The sequence below is a fragment of the Bos mutus genome, chromosome 7 (assembly GCF_027580195.1).
Source record: "Bos mutus isolate GX-2022 chromosome 7, NWIPB_WYAK_1.1, whole genome shotgun sequence".
NCBI classification, from domain to species: Eukaryota; Metazoa; Chordata; class Mammalia; order Artiodactyla; family Bovidae; genus Bos; species Bos mutus.
The window spans coordinates 77745648-77766670 of NC_091623.1; the positions used below are offsets into that span (position 1 = coordinate 77745648).

General features: G+C 52.9%; 1 protein-coding gene across 1 annotated transcript; it reads right to left on the bottom strand.

Moving 5' to 3' along the window:
• Nucleotides 1–13: 13 nt before the first annotated feature.
• On the bottom strand, nucleotides 14–20059 carry CLTB (clathrin light chain B). The gene is made up of 5 exons (XM_005892574.2): nucleotides 19651–20059; nucleotides 14444–14487; nucleotides 5857–5974; nucleotides 5516–5627; nucleotides 14–466 (listed from the first exon to the last, which is right to left on the bottom strand). The coding sequence occupies exons 1-5, from the start codon at nucleotides 19835–19837 to the stop codon at nucleotides 295–297; spliced, it is 633 nt and encodes a 210-aa protein (XP_005892636.1). The 5' UTR covers nucleotides 19838–20059; the 3' UTR covers nucleotides 14–294.
• Nucleotides 20060–21023: the final 964 nt, after the last annotated feature.

A 21023-nucleotide genomic window follows, 5' to 3' on the forward strand; every position in this document is an offset into this window, starting at 1 on the left:
AAATAAATGTAAAAAGAGTTAACAACACACCCTTTAAGCCAAGAAAAAAAAATACATCAGGAAGGACAGTCACAATTTTGTGGACTGAGAGGAGGTGTGAGGGGCTGGGCCCTTGGGCCGTGAGGGAATGACGGGTGAGGGGGTGAGGGTTCCCCTTCCCGGCCCCGGGAGATGGGGAGGAACGGAATAGGCTGTGTAGCAGCTGTGGGAGGCATTTCCGCCCCCTGGCCAAAGCAGCTGCTCCTCCTCTGCCCGGCCCGGCCCCTGCTTGGCGGCCATGCTGCTGGCAGACTCCTAGCGGGACAGCGGTGTCTGCTTCAGGGACATGAGCACCGAGCGCAGGCGGGACACGTCTTTGCACTGCTTGCTGCTCTTGGGGTTGAAGTCACACAGCTGGGCCACCTTCTCCCACTCTGTGCCCGGGGTCTCCTCCTTGGATTCCTTCACAAAAGCCTCCTCAGATGCCCTGCAGGTGGAGACAGGACAGAGGTTTCAGAGCGGTCTACCTCTTCCCCGAATCAGTGATGCTCTGCTCCCACGGAGCAAGGCTGTTTCACCCAGCCTACTAAGGGGTACTTTACCAAGACATCTCCTCCCCGGCTCCATGACCTCTGACCTCAGGCTCCCAGGAACAGCTTAGCCCCCAGAGGAACTCTCGTTGGGTCCTACCTCAGGGCCTTTTTTGAGTCTTCCCTCAGACCCGCTCACAGCTTGTTTCTTGTCCTTCAGGTCTGAGTGCAGGCCTTACCTCCTGAGAAAGGTCTTCCCCTGCCACCGAAGCTCAAGTAGCCTACCCCTGCCCCAGCACTCTCTGTTCATTATCTCTCCATCAAGAGTTCCCAAACTGGGTCCCATTTGTTTATTTTTGCTTTCATTTCGATTACTCTAGGAGACTGATCAAAAAAAAACAGTACCGTGATTTATGTCAAAGAGTATTCTGTTTGTAGTATCTGGTCTTGCCTTTAGGTCTTTAATCCACTGAGTTTATTTTTGTGTATGATATTAGGTGGTATTCTAATTTCATTCTTTCACATGCAGCTTTCCAGTTTTCCCAGAACTACCATTAGCTGATTCACTTCCTTGTACAGCAGAAACAAACACAACAATATAGAGCAATCATACTCCAATTGAAAAAAAAGGAAAAAGAGTTCCCAAACTGGGGCTCCTGACACCTAAAGGCCCTTGGAGGAATCAATGTAATACCTCAGCTATTTTCAACACTTCCCCAACTGGACAGGACGTTTACTAACCACCTAACTGAAATCTCTGATTCGGCATTGCCTCAGGGTTCTCTGGACTCATTGTCTCGTGAGTGTTCTTCAGAAAAGGTTGTGGTCAAAGATGCGTAAAAGAATCAATTAAAGAGGATCTTCAAATCAAATCACCCGTATTTCACTACAGAACTCTTTTTAGCACAGAATGACTGTTCTATCAGCCTGGGGAATGCTCCACTGGAGTCTCTGCTTTTGGTTAGAATCAGATTAGGATGGAAAGTGGTCGTTTCTTCATCAGAAGTTCTGGCTGATAGTTACAGAAGCCACTGATGAAGGAACAATGGGGAAATAAAGTATAATAAATGTAGTTTTGTGGACAAAACTAAATGTGGGAGTCATTAAGAGAAAGACAATAAGGGATTCTGGGGTGGGGAGAGCTGGGTCTGTGTTCTGTTTGACCAGCAAGTGTCCTTAAAGCCCCTCTCTCCTTAGCAGTCCCCCTTGCATCGCAAGCAGGACCATTTCTGCCAAGTGCCAGGCACTAGCTGATGGCGGGTGATCACTCTCCAGGTGATCCAGAGGGATCCAGGATGAGCTGGCTCTGGATCAGGCGACCCAGCCTCTCCCTAGTGATCTTGCTTCCCTGATGGGTGCTCATTTCCTAATCTATAAAGTGAGAAGCAGTGTCTCCTCTTTGCTGATCCATTTCACTGGTCTGAGAACCCAGCAACACAACATGTGTGTGGGCTTGGGAAAATGTAAGGTTCTGAGTGGAGCTGGCTGACCAGCAGGGCTGAGGGGAGCGATCTTTGAAGCTCTATCTTCCAGCTCAAAAAGTGAAGTGAAGTGAAAGTCACTCAGTTGTGTCCAACTCTTTGCAACCCCATGGACTATACAGTCCACGGAATTGTCCAGGCCAGAATACTGGAGTGGTAGCCTTTCCCTTCTCCAGGGGATCTTCCCAACCCATAAATCGAACGGGGGTCTCCTGCATTGCAGGTTGATTCTTTACCAACTGAGCTATCCAGGTCAAGAGGCTCCCCTCTAACTTTGCTGTGGGGTTCATGGTCCAGCAGCACCGCATCACCATGGAGCTTGTTGGCAATGCAGAATCATGGCCTTACTTCAGTCCTTCTGAGTCAGAATCTCCATTTTGACAAGAGCCCTTGGTGATTCCTAGGTACATGCAGGTCTGAGAAGCGCTGGTCTAGACTCTTCCTCTCTTCAGGATTCCCTTGGGTGATCCTTGGGTCACCTCTTCAGGCACAATAGGAGCAACGAACCCCCTGTGGTGTTCTCCAGCATCAGTGCCCTTCTGCCATCCCCACTCTCCTGCTTGAAACCTCCCATGGCTCTCCGCTACCTTCAGGATCAGGTCTGAGCTTTTAAACATCACATTCAGGCTTTCTTCAACTGGCTCCAAACTGATTTTCTCCTCACCCCCCATACCCCCACCCCAGCCACTGCAGGCCACTAGATATTTCCCCTCTCATAGCCTTTGCCCCAGCAGCTTTTCCCATCGAGGACACCCTTCTCTTCTTACCCTCGCCACACAGCCAACTCCATCTCATGCTTTAAGGGCCAGGGGCGGTCCCGCATCTTTGAAGCTTCCCCCACAGAGGGTGGCTCTGTGGAAGCCCTGTGTGTCCTTGTGAGCAGCTCTTATCACAACACACCTCCAACCATGAGCAACTTAAGGGGATGGACTGTGTGCGTCTTATTCCTGTTTGACCCGGAGACTGGCATTGGGTAAGCACCAATAAGTACTGGACAAATAGGAGAGTGGACAGAGGAAGGAGTGGAAGGCTGTTATTTTGGTGTGTCCCAGGTTCTGTGAGAGGAGGTTTAGCCCAGACAGCATGAGAGGGCTGCCAAGGGCGTACCCAGAGCGAGGAACAGCAAATATTTGGCACATACGCACGAGGCAGTCATCAGACACTCATCACTGCTTTTTTTTTTCTCCTTCAGCTTCACAATTCCCAACACACCAGCCAGCTAACTATGAGAATAAATCTGGATTAGGCACAGGACCGGCTAGACCCCAAACCAGGAACATGAGACAGGCCAATGGTGGTCTTGCCAGGGGCTCGCAGCCAAATTCAGGCTGGAGCTCTGAGAGGGACAGCGCACTAAGGCAGGAGGTGGGGGATGGCAGTGCATGCTTTATACCTCCAGTATCTGGCACTCCATGCTTGTTTTGTTCAACAAAAGACTCACCCCACCTCCCACCTCCCATCCCCAAGAGCCATTTCAGGGTGGGGGGAGTTGGGCTGCTTGGCCCTTTGCCTCTCTCACCTGGGGATGGACAGCATTCTTTCCTTGTCTCTGCTTGGATTTGGCAAATCTGTCTCAAAGATGCTCAGTACACCTTTGCTGGGGGGATGGAGATGAAGGCTGGTGCTTGTGTCCACCCTGCAGGCTCACCTCCTTCTCTGATCACTGCCTCGGGCCCAGCCACACTCATTCATACCCCACCAGTGAGAGACTCAAGAAACTGCCAACCACACACAGGGACCCCAGCAAAGGAGCAAAGGAGACACGTACACGTAGCCGATGATATCAGCATCTGGCTGCTGGTAGAATGCTTTGTCAGCGATCCTTGGGGGAAGGGGGTTAGGTGAGGGGAGAACAGCAGGGCAAGATGGACAGACAGGCAGAGGGTTAAAGAGAAAGAGAAATCAGCATTAGTACCTCCAGCTGGAGACGTGTTAGGAAGCACAGTTCTGGAAGGCTCAGCAACTCTCCACGGCCCAGAGAGGAGAGCGGGGATCCTCCATCCACCCGAGGAGGGGGCCCTTTCTAACACTCAGCCCTTATCCTGTTACTCCTCCTGTTCACAAATCTTCAGTGGCTCCCATAGCCCATGTCTTCCCAGCCCTCACATTTGAGGCCCTGTACACGTGGGCCCTCACTCCGGCCCTACCTCCCACCTCTCTCCCTGCTGCCCAAGCCTTTCTTGGACAGAAAGAAAGGACAATGGCCTTTATTTCACATCTTGCTGTGCCCTGGTCTCCTAGTTGTCCTCCAAAGCCCAGGTCCCCAGACCTGGAGGCCCCCTCCCCTGCCCATATCCCTTGCTTCCACAGCCTTCCTACAGAGGCCCTGCTCCCAAGACCAGCCCAGCATGCGGGTGCCCACTGCTGAGCTCTTTGAGGACATAGATGTGGTCTTTCTCATCTCCGCCTCCCCAGGGCCCAGCCCAGGGACTGGCAGGCAGCAGCTTGTTGAACGGAAGCTGGAGGCTTCCCAGAGCCAGCCTTCCCCTTCCTGGCGGGTCTGGTGCCTTTAAGGGCACAGCCTCAAAGGCAGGGGCTTCAGGGCGCTCTCTGGGCAGAGACCGTTTCTGCAAGGGGTTCTCTGGTGGATCTCCACTGTCTTTCCTGCTCAACACCTGTGCTTCTTCTTCCAGGATGGGCATCCTGGTTGTCCTGTAAAGCATCAGTTGCCCCCACCCAGTCCCTGTGGTTTGTGTGGGACTGGACCCCACGCACAACCCAAGAAATGAGACCCAGTCTGTATCCATCAGAGAGTCTCTGCTCCTGGGACAGTCACTGGGCCTGGGACCAGCACATAACCCCATACCAGACCAGCTGAAGCTGCTGGGGCTGAGAGGCTTACTTTCACTGGAGTTGCCAAGAAAATAGAGCAGGAGCCTGGAGCTGCCGGCGGCCACCTTGGGCCCCATCCCTGGAGTGTGTGCCCAAGAGTGAAGGTGCGGGGAAGGAAAGCAGGGCCGAGAGACAGTAAAAGTGAGCGCTGATGGACTTTGTTTCAGCCCAAGTCCACTGTGCCTGCCTGCTTCCCCCTGGCCTTTCCAGTTACATAGGCCACGAGTTTCCCTCTACTCTTCAGCCACTTCTGAGTCAAAGTGTTGTCACTTCGATAGGCAGGAAAACCCTGCATATGGCTTGGTTCTTCCCTCCCAGCCAGGCCTGTGTTCTCTGTGATGCTAACCATGGCCACAGGGCCCCCGGTCCAGCTCTTGGCCACTGGGCTCCAGGGTCATCTGGCTTACATTCCAGTGGGTCCTAGGACCTCGTCCATCGACCGATAGACTTGCTTTTCTCTGTCATGGGGAGGAGGTGAGAGCTTACAGTCACCAGCTCTGCAGCATTCAGGGTGCTGAGCTCCACAGGCCACTGAGGAAACAGCCCTGGGGGTCTGGCTTCTCCTTCCTCTGTGTTCTTGCCACCAAATCACCCGTCCTTGTGACAGTCCTCCACACCATGGCTCCTCTCATGTCCCCACCCCCACCCCCTTATGTCCCCACCACCCCCTCACGCCCTGATAGCCCTGCTCACCGGTTGTTGATCTTGTTCTTCTCAACTTGTTCACTCTGGCGCTGGTTCCATTCCTCCAGGTCCTTCTTGGCCTTCTCCCGCCACTCCTGCTCCATCACTTTGGAGGCAGCATCTGCAACCCCCAACAGGTGAATAAGCAGCAGCTTTCCAGGAGGAAGGTGAGGCACAGGGGCCCTGGGGGATTCTCCCCTCAGCCCGTCCTCAGCCAGTTCCCACACTAAGGAGCCCCAGGTACTCTAAGGCTGCCCACCCGACATGGTGATGGTCCCAAACCACCACCCCAGCGGGAAGCCCCGACGCAGGGGGCCCAGCCCAGCTCACAGCCTCAGCCCTGTCCTCACCCAGCTCCTGCAGCCGTTTCCGCTGCTCCTCTCTCCATTTGCGGATGCTCTCGGGTTCCTGCGTCAGCCTGTCTGCCTGGGCGATCGCAGCATAGCCATCCGCGGGACCGTTGGCCTCCTAGGACATAGACAGACAGCAGTGTACCCAGCCTGTCCACCGGCCCCTCTGTCTCTTCTCCTTGACTACTCCTTTCCAGTTACAGAGGCCACTAATTTCTCTTTATTCTTTAGCCACTTCTGGGTCAAAGTGTTGTCATTTCTTTAAGCAATAAAACCCTACACATCGGTTTTATTTAAACCGCTCACATCTCAAACCACGTCATGCCCACTGTCTCCTGTGACTGTACCCTGCCTTTCCACTTGCTGTGCCCTCCACCAGTCACCTTCCCCCTCTGTGACCCCGGGCAAGTTACTCAACCTCCCTGTGCCTGACTTTCCTCATCATAAAACAGGCTACAAAATAGCACCCACTCCATAGGGTAAATATGAGGATGGAATGAATTTTAAAAGTGTGAAGAACTTCAAATACTTCTTGGTACACAGAGAGTGCCCTGTGTTTCTATCATTAAAGTTCCACTCTGTTAGTTGTGGGCTTCCCACATGGCTCAATTGTAAAGAATCTGTCTGCCAATGCAGGATCCACAGGAGAGTCAGGTTGGATCCCTAGGTGGGAAAGATCCCCTGGAGGAGGAAATGGCAACTCACTCCAGTATTCTTGCCTGGAGAATCCCTTGGACAGAGGAGCCTGCCAGGCTACAGTCCATGGTGTTGCAGAGTCAGACACGACTGAGCACTTAGTTTTATTCACCCAATAACACACAGCCCCTGATGGCCTCACTTTATAATATATTTACTTGTCCATTGTCTGTCTCCTCTATCAGAATGTCACATTTATGACAGCAGGGATTTGCCTGTCCTGTTCCCTGCTGTGTCCCCAGCACCCAGCACAGTGCCTGGCACAGAGCAGGTACTCTGTAACTATTTGCTGAGTGAACAGTCCTGAGATAGGCAGGGTGGGCTTAGCTAAGATCGTGCAGTGATGGGAAACTCAGACTCAGGGGCCAGACCATCCAGGTTCAGATCCCATCTCTACTGCCTACTACGTGTGTGCCACTCAACCTTGCCTGACCTCAGTGTTCTCATCTGAAATGAAGATGATACTAAAACTGCCTCTAAGAGCTGGTGTGAGGATTTGATGCAACAGTACTTGTAAGAAACTTAGAAGAGTGCCCGGCAGGGAGTGATGGCTCAGTAAATGATAGCTAGAATTATTATTATTATTCATTGTCATCTTATAGGGGACGGAAACTGGGGCAGAACCTGGGCCAGAGTCCAGGCCTCCTCTGACTTCCAGGCCAGGGCTCTGCCCAATTCTCCAGGCTGCCTGCCAGGGTAGGGGACTCTAAGCATGGCAGGCTGAGAGCTCAGCCCAGACAGGCTGGGGCTTCCCTCTGTTCTCGAAGAGCCAGAGCTTTTCTATGATCTGTCTGCCCCGTGCATTCCTGTCTCCACCCATCCCACATCCACGCTGCCCCGCCTTTGTCTCCTCCGTGCTTTCGGCCTTCAATTGTCTCCCCTCCTTCCTCCAGCTGATGAAATCTTATTCCATCCCACGAGTTTCTAGCTCAGAAGTCACCAGCTCTGGGGTATTTCCAAACCCCCAAGTAGATCTCACAGCCCTTCCTCTCCCTGTGCTCCTTCGCCTTCTCCCAAGTGTGTCTCCTGGCTGGACTGCGAGGTCCCTGTCAGCAGGGCAGAACCTTGTTTACAGCCCTATGAACCTGTCTCTCCTTTCACTGCTCTGTTGCTCAAGCACTCATCAAACTGTCATTAATCCCAGTGTTGTTTAATGTCTTCTCCCCACCCAACAGCGTCTGTCCAATGGTGCCCACACAGCTGGTGCTCAACAAGCAGGGGCCGTGTGGATGAAGATCCCCCCTGGGACCAGCATGTGCCAGTTCAGAGGAAGTGCTGGGTGTCTGTCCAAGGGGCTGTGGGCAGCAAGGTGAACGAACAAGCAGATGGACGTAAGAGCTGCATCTCCCTGGGGAGAGAGAAGGGCAGGCTGAGGGCGAGGCAGTGCTGCCTGGCTCCTCGGATCAGACCCACCCTTGGGTGGGGCAGCTGGGGCGCTGCCCTTATTCCTCCTTCCTGCCCAACATTATATTTCAATTCAGAAAGTCTCTCTTGACATCTCAAGGGGCCTTTCCAGGGCCCTAATCTCGACAACACAAGTTGATCACCGATGTAGGGTGAGCCCCACCCTGTCCAGTTCTGGGAAAAACCCTGTCGTGAGGCCAGGCTACCAGGACCTCTAGCCAATCCTATAGAATGTCCCATCTGCAGACAAGTGCAGTTACTTTGGTGTCTATGTGTTTATCCAGGTGCTACATTTTATTTCTTCTTGGTACTCATGATATCTTAAAAGACGAGCTTCCTTAGTGGCTCAGACAGTAAAGAATCTGCCTGCAATGCGGGAGACCTGGGTTTGATCTCTGGGTCAGGAAGATCCCTTTGAGAAGGGAATGGTGACCCACTCCAGTATTTCTTGCCTGGGAAATCCCATGGACAGAGGAGCCTGGTGGGCTACAGTCCTTGGGTTGCAAAGAGTCGGACATGACTAAGCAACTAACACTTTCTGACTTTCTTTACTATCTGCCCCCCACCCCTCCCCAGTAAAGTGAGTTCCATGCAGACAGAGACTATCTCTGTACAGAACCTAGGACAGGGAGGGCCTGGCTGTAAGAGGAGCTCAAGAACATCTCTTGAATGAATTAACATATGTTCATGCTTGGGGACAGAGATGACCAAGTTGGCCCATCATCCAGGAGCTTGACAGAGGGAGTTCTTCACAAATGAAGACCATGACTTGGGGTACGTGCATAACATGGGTCATGAAAAGAGGGGGGACAAGGGAGGGTATGACCTTTCTAGCCTAGGAGCAGAGTAGGCTGGGAAGAGACAGGGGAAGGACATTTCAGATCAAGAGTTGGCAGCGTAAGGACCACATGAGGCTGGTGCCTTTGGGAAAATGTGAGTACAGACATGCTGCCACGTGTGGATGAGATGGGTTGAGAGAGGTGGGCTGGAGGGTTAGAAGTCATTCCATGGTGTCCTTCAGGACTCACCATCTCCTTTAGAAGTGCGTGCGTGCTCAGTCGTGGCCGACTCTTTGCGACCCCATGGACGGTAGCCTGACAGGCTCCTCTATCCATGGAATTTTCCAGGCAAGAATACTCAAGTGGGTTGCCATTTCCTATTCCAGGGGATCTTCCCAACCCAGGGGTCGAACCAGCATCTTCTGTGTCTCCTGCATTGGCAGGCAGGTTCTTCACCACTGAGACACCTGGGAAGCCCCACCATCTCCTTCAAGACTGCCCTAAAATTAAGACTCAGGTTAGAGTGCTTACAAACTGGCAAAGAACCTTCAATTAAATGGTTCTCTTTGGCCTTCACAAACCTTCAAGGTGGGTTTTATTATCTTTGTTTTACAGGTAGGAAAAAGTCTAGCTTCAAAGTCCCAAGGTCACCTAGCCAGCAAATGGCAGAGCCAGAATTCAAACTGAATTCCTGGGTGTAACACCCCGGCCACACATAGCCAACAGGGGCCAAAGTCACTTCTGTGTCACGTGATTTTTTCCTCCCTAACACGTCTAGCATCCCAAGATTAGAGACCGTGCCCTGTCCTCCCACTCCCAAGGCCCACTCCCTGTCTCTCTCACACTTGCCTTCATACCCTCCTTGGCTCACTTAGTAGCTTGCTCAGGAATAAGAAGCTTCTAAGGCTATAGAGGACTCTTCTCAACAGACCTGTGGGGACAGCAAGGGAGGGCTTCTCATCCCCATTTTACAAATGACAAATCCAGCTCAAAGCAGCGACTAGTCCAAGGTCGTCCAGCTGGGAAAAAACAGAAATGAAGCCCAGATTGTCTGACTCCATCCAGACTTCACCACAGCGCCTCAGTCTGGGTGTAGAAGCAGCTGGAGTAGATGCTGGGGACGGAGGGAGGTTAGGAGGATTGATGGGAGGAGCCTGGAGCAGCTGCACTCCACATCCAGAGACATCACTCAGTGTGGCCCTAGCAGATGGTGCCCAGAGATGGCTGTGCCCCAGGCTCTGAGTGGAGAGCCCGGTCAAGCTGAGCCTGCCTCCTCCACCAACGCGGCCCACTGATAGGCTCTGGCTGGGAGCTGTTCCCGCCCCACACACACCCCTATGCCTCCCACCTGGAAGCACAGGGCCCTGCACCTGTGGTCTCTTCCGGCTCCCCCAGCACACCCTTCCCTGCAGCAGCCCCAGACTGAGCGTCTTATCCTCTATGCCTTTGCACATGCTGTCCTCCCAGCCAGGACCACCCACCTCTCCCTGGGCAGCCTGGAACCCACTTCCAGCATCCGTTACTGTTGCACTCTCTGACTTCAGTGCAGCATCTAGCGGCTGAACCTGCTTCAGGTCCCAGCTCTTCCGGGCTGTGTAACTAGAGCTATTAAACCTCCCTGTGTGTCCTCCTTCTCCTCATGGGTAAAGTGGGGATAATGTATGGAACCTACATGATAGGAGTGTTGGGAAGATGAAATGAGTTAATCCATTAAAGCTTTTGGGTGGTGCCCAATGCAGAATAGCTTCCCTGGTGGCTCAAATGGTAAAGAATCTGCCTTCAATGCAGGAGACCTGGGTTCATTCCTGGGTTGGGAAGATCCCCTGTGGAAGGGAATGGCAACCCACTCCAGTATTTTTGCCTAGAGAATCCCCATGGACAGAGGAGCCTGGCAGGCTACAGTCCATGGGGTCACAAAGGGTCGGACACAACTGAGTGACTGATACTTCCATTTCGATGTATAATAAGAACTCAGACTCCTGGCTCTTGAGACCAGCCCCACACCTGAGCCCCTGCTGTCCTGCACTTGAGCTCTTTGAGAACCAAGAGCCATTGCATTTGCCTCTACATCCAAGGCCTTGAGCACAGCGCATGGCACTCAGAATGTGAGCTGACTAAATGAAGGAATGAGGGGCTGCCTGCAAAGCAATGTGGAGGGCATGGGGAGAGCCTGGGACACAGCATCAGAGGGACTTGGGCTTCAAGTCCCCTCCTGCCACTCACTGGAGGTATGACCTTTAAGAAATCCCCTCCTTGTTCTCCTTAGGTGTCGTCACCTATCAAATGGGAGTGACAACATCCCACTCCAGGTGTGAAGTGGGGCCTGAATGTGATAACTGCCCTGCAACCACTGTAGCCCGTAGCCTGGGAGGGCTCACCCGAGGCTGCAGGAACGTTTGGAGCCCCTCCCAAGCTCAAAAGGGAAGGCACCTGGGAATGGCCGGGACCAAAAGGCAGGAGGCTACAATCAGGGCCAGGCTTGTCTTGGCCCAGCTCTCTGGTGGCACCCCTCTCCCAAGGGACCCCTCCGCTGGACACAGGAGACCACCACAAGGGCTTCGGAGGCCAGGCTGGCCCAGCACGTGCTGTGACACCATGGGGAGCCAGGAGGATGAGGCACAGCTGATCCTGGGGATTGACCAGCTAAAGCTAAGCTGAGCTGAGCTGTTGATTCCTCTAAGTAGCTCAGTGGGGATGATGGCCACGCGGATGGGGAAGGAAGAGAGCTTGTGTAGGAGGAGTGAGTCCTGCTGGGGCCTTCCTGCCCCTGGCAGCAGCAGAAAGAATTAGAATAGGTTTGGGTAGGCTTATCCTTAGGCCTTAGGTCCAGGTTCATAGCTGGACCCCGCGGTGGCTCATGCCAAGTCATTTCAGTCGTATCTGACTCTTTTCGACCATATATACTCCTCTGTCCAGGGATAGATACTCCAGGCAAGAACACTGCAGTGAGTTGTCATGCCCTCCTCCAGGGGATCTTCCTGACCCAGGGCTCGAACCCATGTCTCCTGTGGCTCCTGCACTGCATGCGGATTCATTACCGTTGAGCCACCAGGGAAGCTCCCAGTGGCCCACAGGCTTCCAGAAAAGATCAAGTAAGGTAGCAGGAAAGTTCTGTCCAGGATCCTTGAAAGTCAGATCCTACTCTGTGCTCCATCCTAAGAGAAATCTGCAGGGGCTTCCCACCTGCAAGCTGGCCCCTGTGGGCAGCTTGCAACAAGGGGGTGGAGCAAAGGGCACCAGATGAGGAGATTTAGATGAACCTGAGGGCTTCCCAGGTGGCGCTAGTGGTAAAGAACCTGCCTGCCAAAGCAGGAGATGTAAGAGACTCGATGGACGTGAGTCTGAGTGAACTCCAGGAGTTGGTGACGGACAGGGAGGCCCGGCATGCTGTGATTCATGGGGTCGCAAAGAGTCGGACATGACTGAGCGACTGAACTGAACTGACTGAAGAGATGCGGGTTCAATCCTGGGTCGGGAAGATCCCCTGGAGAAGGACGTGGCAACCCACTCATGTACTCTTGCCTGGAGAACTTCATGGACAGAGGAGACTGGTGGGCTACAGTCCATGGGGTCGCAAAGAGTCGGACACGACTGAAGCAACTTAGCATACACTGCATACATACAGATGAACCTGAAATTGGCCACTAAGCTTCTGAGTGACTTGCCTCATCTGTGACCCCCTTCCCTGCCTGTAAGGATGCTAGCGTCGCACATGTGAAGTGAAAGTTGCTCAGTCGTGTTCGACTCTTTGTGACCCCAAGGACTATACAGACCATGAAATTCTCCAGGCCAGAATGCTGGAGTGGGTAGCCACTCCCTTCTCCAGGGGATATTCCCAACCCAGGGATCAAACCCAGGTCTACCGCAAATGATTCACAAATAAACATACCTGGGGTTATTCTTGGTAGCAGTGAGAAAGAAAATTCCCACTGAGATTGGGGAGGAGGCCTAGGGTTTCTCAGATTCGTTCAATACAAAGTGAGGCCAGGGGGCAGGACAGGAGAAGGCCTCCAGGTGCTAATATGTAGAAAGGGAAAATTATCTTGCTCCTGGTGTTCTAGGTACTATGGTCCCAAGTATATCTTCAGCTCCAGGGCCACTTTAGGGCACAGACCTTTCGGGTCAAGCCAAGTCCTTTGGAGTATGTGCAGGGCAGGGGCAGTCTGAGTCTCTATGCTCTGCCGAACTGGACAGGCATCAGTGCTGCTTATTTGGAGCTCTCAGGCAGGCCCAAGGAGACACGAAGCTCTTAAAGTCCTAGAGACTAACTTTTCTAGCTTGCTGGTAGTTGAATAATTTTCCAGAAATGAGACTTGGCCAGTTGCCCTGTGTAAGGTACCAGCCCATCCCTCTTACATAAGAAACTATTGTTTGTTCTCCCTGAGGATTTAGGAGGCCAGCTCCTCCACAAGGCAGAGCTCAGGAGATCCTGCAGCAGTTAAGGGTCTTTGACCCAGTCCAGTGGGAATTAAAGTTCATCTGGTGAAGACTGTTGCATCTGTGGGGTCCTGAGTATACTATTTGTGTTCCAAATTCTTTAAGTACTTTTAATATGATCTGTATATGTAGGAATGGAGGGGGCTTAGATGAGTGTGGAGAGACATTTTTAACTAGAAATATCTTTGATGTGCTTAGCCGCTCAGTCGTGTCCTACTCTTTACGACCCCATAGCCCACCAGGCTCCTCTGTCCATGGGGATTCTCCAGGAAAGAATACTGGAGTGGGTAGCCATGCCCTCCTCCAGGGGATCTTCCCAACCCAGGGATCGAATCCAGGTCTCCCGAATTGCAGGCAGATTCTTTATGGTGTGAGACACTAGGGAAACCCAAGAATACTGGAGTGGGTATTTACTAGCTGTGTTTTTCGGTGGCGGGGCTGGGGGTGGGGAATGTGAGAGAGAGAGAGTGTGTGTGTTATAGGATCATTACAAAGAATTTTAAAACAACTCAGTGAAAGTGAAAGCTTTTCCTTTCCCTCCCTTCTCCCACAACCTTGGGGTTAACCACTGCTAACAGTTGGTAAACATCCTTTCAGATCTTCATGCAAACATATTTCTAAAATACAAAACAGGACCATACTGTGCATATTACTCTGCAAGCTGCTTTTCCATTTATTATATTATGGGCATCTTTTCATGTCCATACAGAAAGCTCTGACTGCTCTTTGTAACAACGGCATGGTTTTCCAATTTACCTACCCAGGTCCTCAAGAGTGGGCACTTGGGTTATTTCCAGTTTTTCTGCTACTATAAATAATCATATAAAGAATCTGAGTGTCTCTGTCCAGCTATTTCTTTAGGAAAATTCTGAGAAGTGAAATCTCTTTTAACTGGGTCCCACCCAGTGAAAACGCTCAGACATGGAGACGACCACTGGGTTCAGCCTCCCACCAGTGGCAAACACGTGCAGGGCCCTGTGTTTCCTTTAGTCCATGCCACTGCGAGCCACTTTCTTTCTCTCTCTGCAAGCTAGACATTACCATGGGCAACCTGAGGCCATACGCCATCGATCCCTATCTGTGTGGTCCTTATTCTTCATCCCCTTCTCCTACACAACCAAAAAAAAAAAAAAATGTGTCAAAAACTTTCTTAATGTTCCCATCCCAATGAACAGAACTTGAAGCCCTCTTCCTACCCATGATGGGGGCCAAAAAGTTACTGAGACCCAGGCTGTCAGTCCCTCCCGCTGCAAGGACAGAATCTTGCTTACCTGAAACACATCTCCATTGACCGTGGCCCCCATGTCCTCAGAAGCTGATAGAAAGAGAACAAGAAGACAGCATTACTCATTGCTCAGCTTATAATAAGCAGGGTCCTACATTAGTGACCGAGCCAACCTCTGCATATATCCGTGTGTGTGTACTGACTTCCACATATACAGACATCATGTACACATAAATAACCTGGGTTCAGTCCTTGACTGTTCACAAAGCCTTCTCATAGCTGTTATCACATCTAGTTTTCACCATAGCCTTGTGCTGAAAGGCACAAGGTGTGTTATCAACCCATTTTACAGATTCTCAAACTGAGGCCCAGAGAGGCTATGTGATTGCCCAAGGTCGCCAGCCAGTAATAGCTCCTCACCTACCTGAAATTAATTTCCCCTCGGCTGCAGTTAGGAATGGCCTGATTTCCTATGGAGCCTATGCCCAGTGAGCCAGCAGAGGAGCTGGAGGCTCAGGGCGGGTCTGCGAGGACTCAGGAAGAAGGGACTGCACGTCTCCACTTGTCCCTGAGGTGCCTTGAGCAACGGCTTCACCTGGGAGAGCAGGAATCAGCCCCTACCAGGCAGCACTTGGCCTGATTTTCCTCCTCCTGCCCCTCCCAGAAGGATTTGCTGCAGCCCTCACCTCAACAATGACTCCTCCTGGTCCCTTGCCCTGACACCTGATTTTTCACAAATTCCCGTGACTTCTGCTGCAGCAGGGACCCTCAAGGTTGGGGGTCCCTCTGCCCCCCGCCAGGCCCGCCTGCACAGCTACTTGGTCTGTCTGCCCCACTAGTGGCAGTGAGCACCTGGAGGGGCACACCTGTGTCCAAACCCTCCCACCGTCTTCCCCAGAGCTGGGTACTGTACCTACGACTTAGGAGGCGCTCAGAAATATTTGTTGAATAGCAAATTAATCAACGCACTAAAGAAAGATGGACTAAATGGCTTTTGTCCACTCACAGGCCTCTCTGCCTCCATCTTCACCCTCTCCCAAACCTCTTTCAAACCAACTGCCATGGCTGATGAAAAGCATAAACTTACCTACGTAACTCTTCTAATTAAAAATAAAATGAACACAAACCGGCAGCCCATAGGGTCTGCTCCTTCTTTGGGAACTTGACAGGTGCCGCTCCCTCTCCCTGGAAGGCTCTCCTGCTCCCTCAAGCCCTTCAGCCTCTGCTCAAACACTTCCTTATTAGAGGCCTTCCCTGACCATCCCTGACATTTGTCCTCTGCACCCCTCTCCTCCCCTATACAGTACTTTGTCTGTATCATCTACCAAGGCCTGATAGATTTATTTTTGTACGTGCTAATTGCTTATCTACCCCACTTGAAAGCCCTCCAGGAGGGCGGGGACTTTGCTTTGTCCATCACTGGGATCCAGCACCTAGAACAGTGCCTGACACATAACAGGGGCCCAATAAATATTTGTTGAATGAATACACTGAACCTCGGACCATAACTCATGAGGATCTTTGCCATCTGGCCCTGCCCATTTTTCCTGCCTCACTTCCCACCAGTCCTTCCCACAAACCCTATTCTGGTTTCCGCCTTCCCCAAACACACTATGCCACATTCCATGCCTTTCTTCCTACTTCCCTCACCAAAGAATGTTCTTGGGGATCCAGTCGTTTGCCAAAGCCCAGTTCACAACTCACCTCCTCTGGGAAGCCCTCCACTGCTTCCTCTTCTACCCTGAGCGCTGATGGAAGGTCTCAACTACTATGGAGTATCCCCAAATACTGTATAGCACCCCCTACCCTCTTACATGATTACTGTGACCTCCCATGGGTCATGCATTCCCTTATCAGGCTCTGTATCCCATTCAGCTAGCTCCTATGGGTGAACAGTCAGTATTGGCTAAATGGAAGTTGAATTGCTCTTTGGGGGCCCGCTGTTGTCTGCAAGGCCTGAGGACTCTCAGAAACTGCAATGCCTCTTAGCCAGGAGCCACAGGAGGCTGTATAAGACCATCCCAGATGGACAAGTACACTTCACCAGCCAGACAGAGCTGTGAGTCACAGTGACAGTGCTTTCAGCTTGGGGACTAAAGGGAGGGATCCTTAACCCCATGGAAACAATCCCCAGCAGATATAAATTATAATCAATTTTGTTTTCAAACAGTGATCAATTTTAGCCAACAGTTATCAGCTGTCCTCCCTGCTCATTTAGATGGGGTTTCTCCTGCACGGGTGGCCTGGTCCCTAAATTAGTGGCAGCACCTTCTCCAGGGGCGTCTCCTCTACCAGAGTCTGAACTTACCGGGGTCCATTCACGATGCCGGTGTGTGCACTTGGCATTTCTGGAGGGGAAGTTGTGCCCCCTCCCACACGCCACCCTGACCAGTCCCAGTCTCAGACCCCTCAACCGCAGGAGTGGCCAGGGGCCCACCCTGTCCTTCAGGAGGTCTCTGCAACCCAGTCTCTCAGTCCCATGGGTGCTGCCCTTTGGAAATGAGGCTTCAGCCTCTTTGGGAATCCACACACACCCACACATGAAATTACGAGTCTCTGTCCTCACAGTGCTTTCTGACCAGCCCACGGCACGTTAATAATCGCGTGCCCACAGTCCAAAGCCGGCAGAACAGGAGTGAGGCAGATATGGGTCCCAGGGATAAGCTGTGGGTGTAACTTCCCTCAGATCGCTAATCCCCTTTTGGGACAAGGACAGACGGGGTCCAGAACATTCCTGGGAGCTTACTGAGTCCCATCAGGGGGAAATGGGTTTGCCCAGGAAATGACTGGGCAAGTCAAGGGCAGAGCCAGGTGGGGCAGGTAGAAATCTGGGTGTGAAAATGTAAACCTCCTGGGCCCTACCCAAGGCTGATGAATGGAAACAAAGTATCCATTGCTCAGGCTGGCCACACCTCCAGCCCAGAGGAGGGGCTCAAAGAAGCTCAGGCTCAGGCCTACTCTAAACAGTTTCCCCTGAGGTACATGCATGCATGCACGTGCTCAGTCGAGTCCGACTCTGTGCAACCCCATGGACTGTAGCCCGCCAGACTCCTCTGTCCACGGGATTCTCCAAGCAAGAATCCTGGAGTGGGTTACCATGCATTCCTCCGGGGGATCTTTCCAACCCAGGGATTGAACCCGAATCTCCTGCATTGCAGGAGGATTCTTTACCACTGAGCCATCCAGAAAGCACCCCCTGTCCCCAAAGTCAGGGCACTCAGCACAAGGGCATCATTTAAGAGACAAGACTCAGAAGTGATGAGTGGTGCTGGCTGCAGGAGCTTCCGTCCAGCTCCCAGCTGCCTAAGGCACATTTTCTGCAACTTATTCAGGCTTCTGGCACTCATCACCAGTCTCCAGGGGATTACTTACTCATCACCATCTAGACCTAGGAGGGTCAGATCAATTCTATCCTATCTGGCCACCTATTGAGCCGCATCCCATAACTCCTCTAAGATCCCTGTGCTCCACTCAGCAGGGTAGCTGAGCATTTGCAGCTTTAGTGGTTGTGAGTCCAGGAGACCTCAGAGGGCCATGTCCCTGCTTCTTTCCCTGCCACCTCCGGTCTGGGGCCAACCTGTATCACCCCTGCCAGAGAGTGAACCTCCCATCCAGGCCATAAATCCCTGGAGTCCCACCGTCCTAGGAGAGGTCACAGCCTGTTCAAACCCCAGCCACATCTGCAGCCCTCTGCCTGACTTCTCCCTGCTTCTCTCTTAGATGGTTCTGACATGGGTTCTCCCAGCAGGCCTCTCCCATGCCAACCTGACTGGGGAAGCTGGTAGTCTCAAGATGTAGGCCCATATTTTCTAGGAATTCCCTGGGGTGTGTGAGGGTTTGTGCCAAAGTGCTAGAAGCTGCTGCTCCTTCAGAAGACATCCACTGCTGACTTGGTTAGGTAGCAAAAGATTCCCCCACCTCCACATCCCATCACTTCCCAGGGTGACTGCCACAGCATTTGAAAGAATGTGGAGCCCAGAGTTGAGAGGCCTGGGATCTAGTCCCAGATCTGTCACTCATGGCTGTGTGACTTTGGGCAAGACACTCAGGCTCTCTGGGCTTCCAGTTTCTTACATGTGACAAAGGGCTTGTTATGTTTCTCACACGAAGAGGATACAGAGATGCTTCGAGCCCCTCAAGCCACAGGAACTGTCTTATTCATATCTGTATCCCCACTGTGTCTGGCACACAGTAGGTGCTCAGTAAATGTTGAATACAAATATAACTATAAGGAGCTTTACCTGTAAACATTTTTTTTTTTAATATGTAAGTTACCACTTATTCTGACAGGCCCATAAACCCCCACTAAAATGACAACATTAACAGGAAACAAGGGCTGTTTCGGATGCAGCCATGAAAATGATAGCTAGTTTTTAACTTTAAGAAATTGTTCTTTCAGGCAGAACTAAAGCAGGAACATTGTTGATAAACACGCTGTTGCAAGGACCAGGCCCCAAACCCCAATAGCCCTGGACCACCTTTGCAAAACCACTAAGCTCCAAGCCCAGCAGGGCAGGATCACATCTGACTGAAGCCCTCTGTGCCCCTGCCCCATACTGGTGTCTCTGACCCAGAGCCTGGCATATGGAAGGCGATGCGGCCAGGGGAAGAGGATTCAGTCTGAGAGAAACGGTTTAGCCCTCGCTCCACCACTTGCTAGTTCTTTCAGTAGTGTACATTTTGAGCCTCGGTTCTTCCATCTCTGAAATGGGTGTATAATGCACACGAAATGATGAAATGTTAAGTAAAGTGCCTAGAACAGTGACCGCAGGATGGCAGGTGATCCTCCAGGAAAGTCTGTAAGTTCTTAGAGCACCCAGTGCCTCCTGCTTTCCCAGCTGAAGGAGGGAGCTAAGTCCAAGGGTCAGGGAGGTCTGAGGTCCTGTGCCCACCTGCAGGGCTCAGCCGGAGGCAGCCAGCCTACTGGGAAGCTCAAGGCTGGGCTGCGTTGGATTCCAGAGCCAGGCAGTGGTGGAGCTGGCTTGGGAATGAAATGTCATGACGAATTTCTATGCCGGGAGCCACCAGATCCTCAGCCCCAGGCGGGGCCTCACATAGGGAACGCAACAAGATCGCCCTCCCATTTCCTTCTCCAGGTCCCCCTCAGGTACACATACAGCCCCAGGCCTGCTTCTGGCTGGCCAAAGCAGGCCTTCTTCGCTCTACCGCAGGGCCCGGAGGCCGAGGACCCCGGGTGCGAGCCCCAGATCCCCCCCTCCAACCCCCAGTACCCAGGCCACCGCGCTGACTCACCCCCACTGGCGGGTCCCGGCTGCGCGAGGCCCCCCTGGCTGCCGGCAGGTGCCCCGAAACCCTCGTCATTCTCTATGCCCGCAATCTCACTCTCCTGCTGGGCCAAGAAGGCAGCCGCCGGGTCCTCCTCGGCCGCTTCGGGGGCCCCGCTCTCAGACGACGAGAAGAAGCCAAAGTCATCAGCCATTTTCCCCGCGTCTCTGCCGAAGCGTCCGTCTGGTGCTCGGCTCTGCCCGGCGCGTGCCCCGCGCTGCGCCCGGCGGCCGCGGCACTGTCACCCGAGCACCCCGGGGGGAGCCGCTCGGCCTCGGCGGGGACGGGCTCAGCGCGGCGGCCCCACACTTCCTCTCCGCCACCGGGCCCGGCTCGCCTGTCACTGCGGCTGCAGGCGGGAGGAGCCGGGACGGGAATGCGGTGATGTCACCGGCCGAGGGAGGAGGCCCGCAGGACGGCCGGAGGTCGCCTCTCAGCGGCCACAGGAGGGCGGCAGCAGGACGGCGGCGCAGCCCCAGGGGCCCGGGGCCGCGCTACCCGCTCGCGGCCACCAGCGGCGCGTCTCCAGGACACAGGACTGGCGCAGCTCCTGCCGGGTCCGGAGGCGAAGCAGATGGAACCAAGGGACCATCGCGTGTACAGGGTCACCGCAGACTGGCAGCCCGGATTTCAGGAGCACCGAGCGGGTGGTCGCAGCGCAACCTGGCTCCTCCTGATTCATTCTGCACAAGTTTCTTCTCCAAGGCTCGGCGGGTGTTATGAAGCCCCGTTATCAGTAGCCTTGGAGAGGTAACATTAAGACCCACCGCTTTATTGCATCCTTCTTGCCAGTCCAGGGTCTTCCCCACAAGGCCATGTTGTTTCCGTACATTTCTTATGCATTTCCTGTCATTTGGAGGCTTCAGCTCAGGCCACCAGAGTTTGTGTGACGTGACGGGGTCTCTACTTGGAGGCTGGGTCCCTTCAATGTCCCTTGCTTCCCTGGTCGCTCAAACGGTAAAGAATCTGTATGCAATTAAGGAGAACTGGGTTCCATCCCTGGGTCAGGAAGATCCCCTGGAGAAGGACATGGCAACCCTCTTCAATATTCTTGCCTGGAGAATTCCATGGACAGAGGACCCTGGCGGGCTATAGTCCACAGGGTCACAAACAGTCAGACAGGACTGAAGTGACTTAGCAGTAGCAGCAAGTATGAACCAAATTGAGAAAGGCAAACCCAGTTTATCCAGGCAGCCTACCACTCCTCCACTCAGTCACCCTAAGTAAACAGACTTCAAAACATATTAAAACCCAAGCTCTGGCCATGGGGAGATTACAATCTAGGAGCCCAACAGATGGGAAATGGTCAGACATTTTCTCGGAGTGATAGGTGCTGTGAC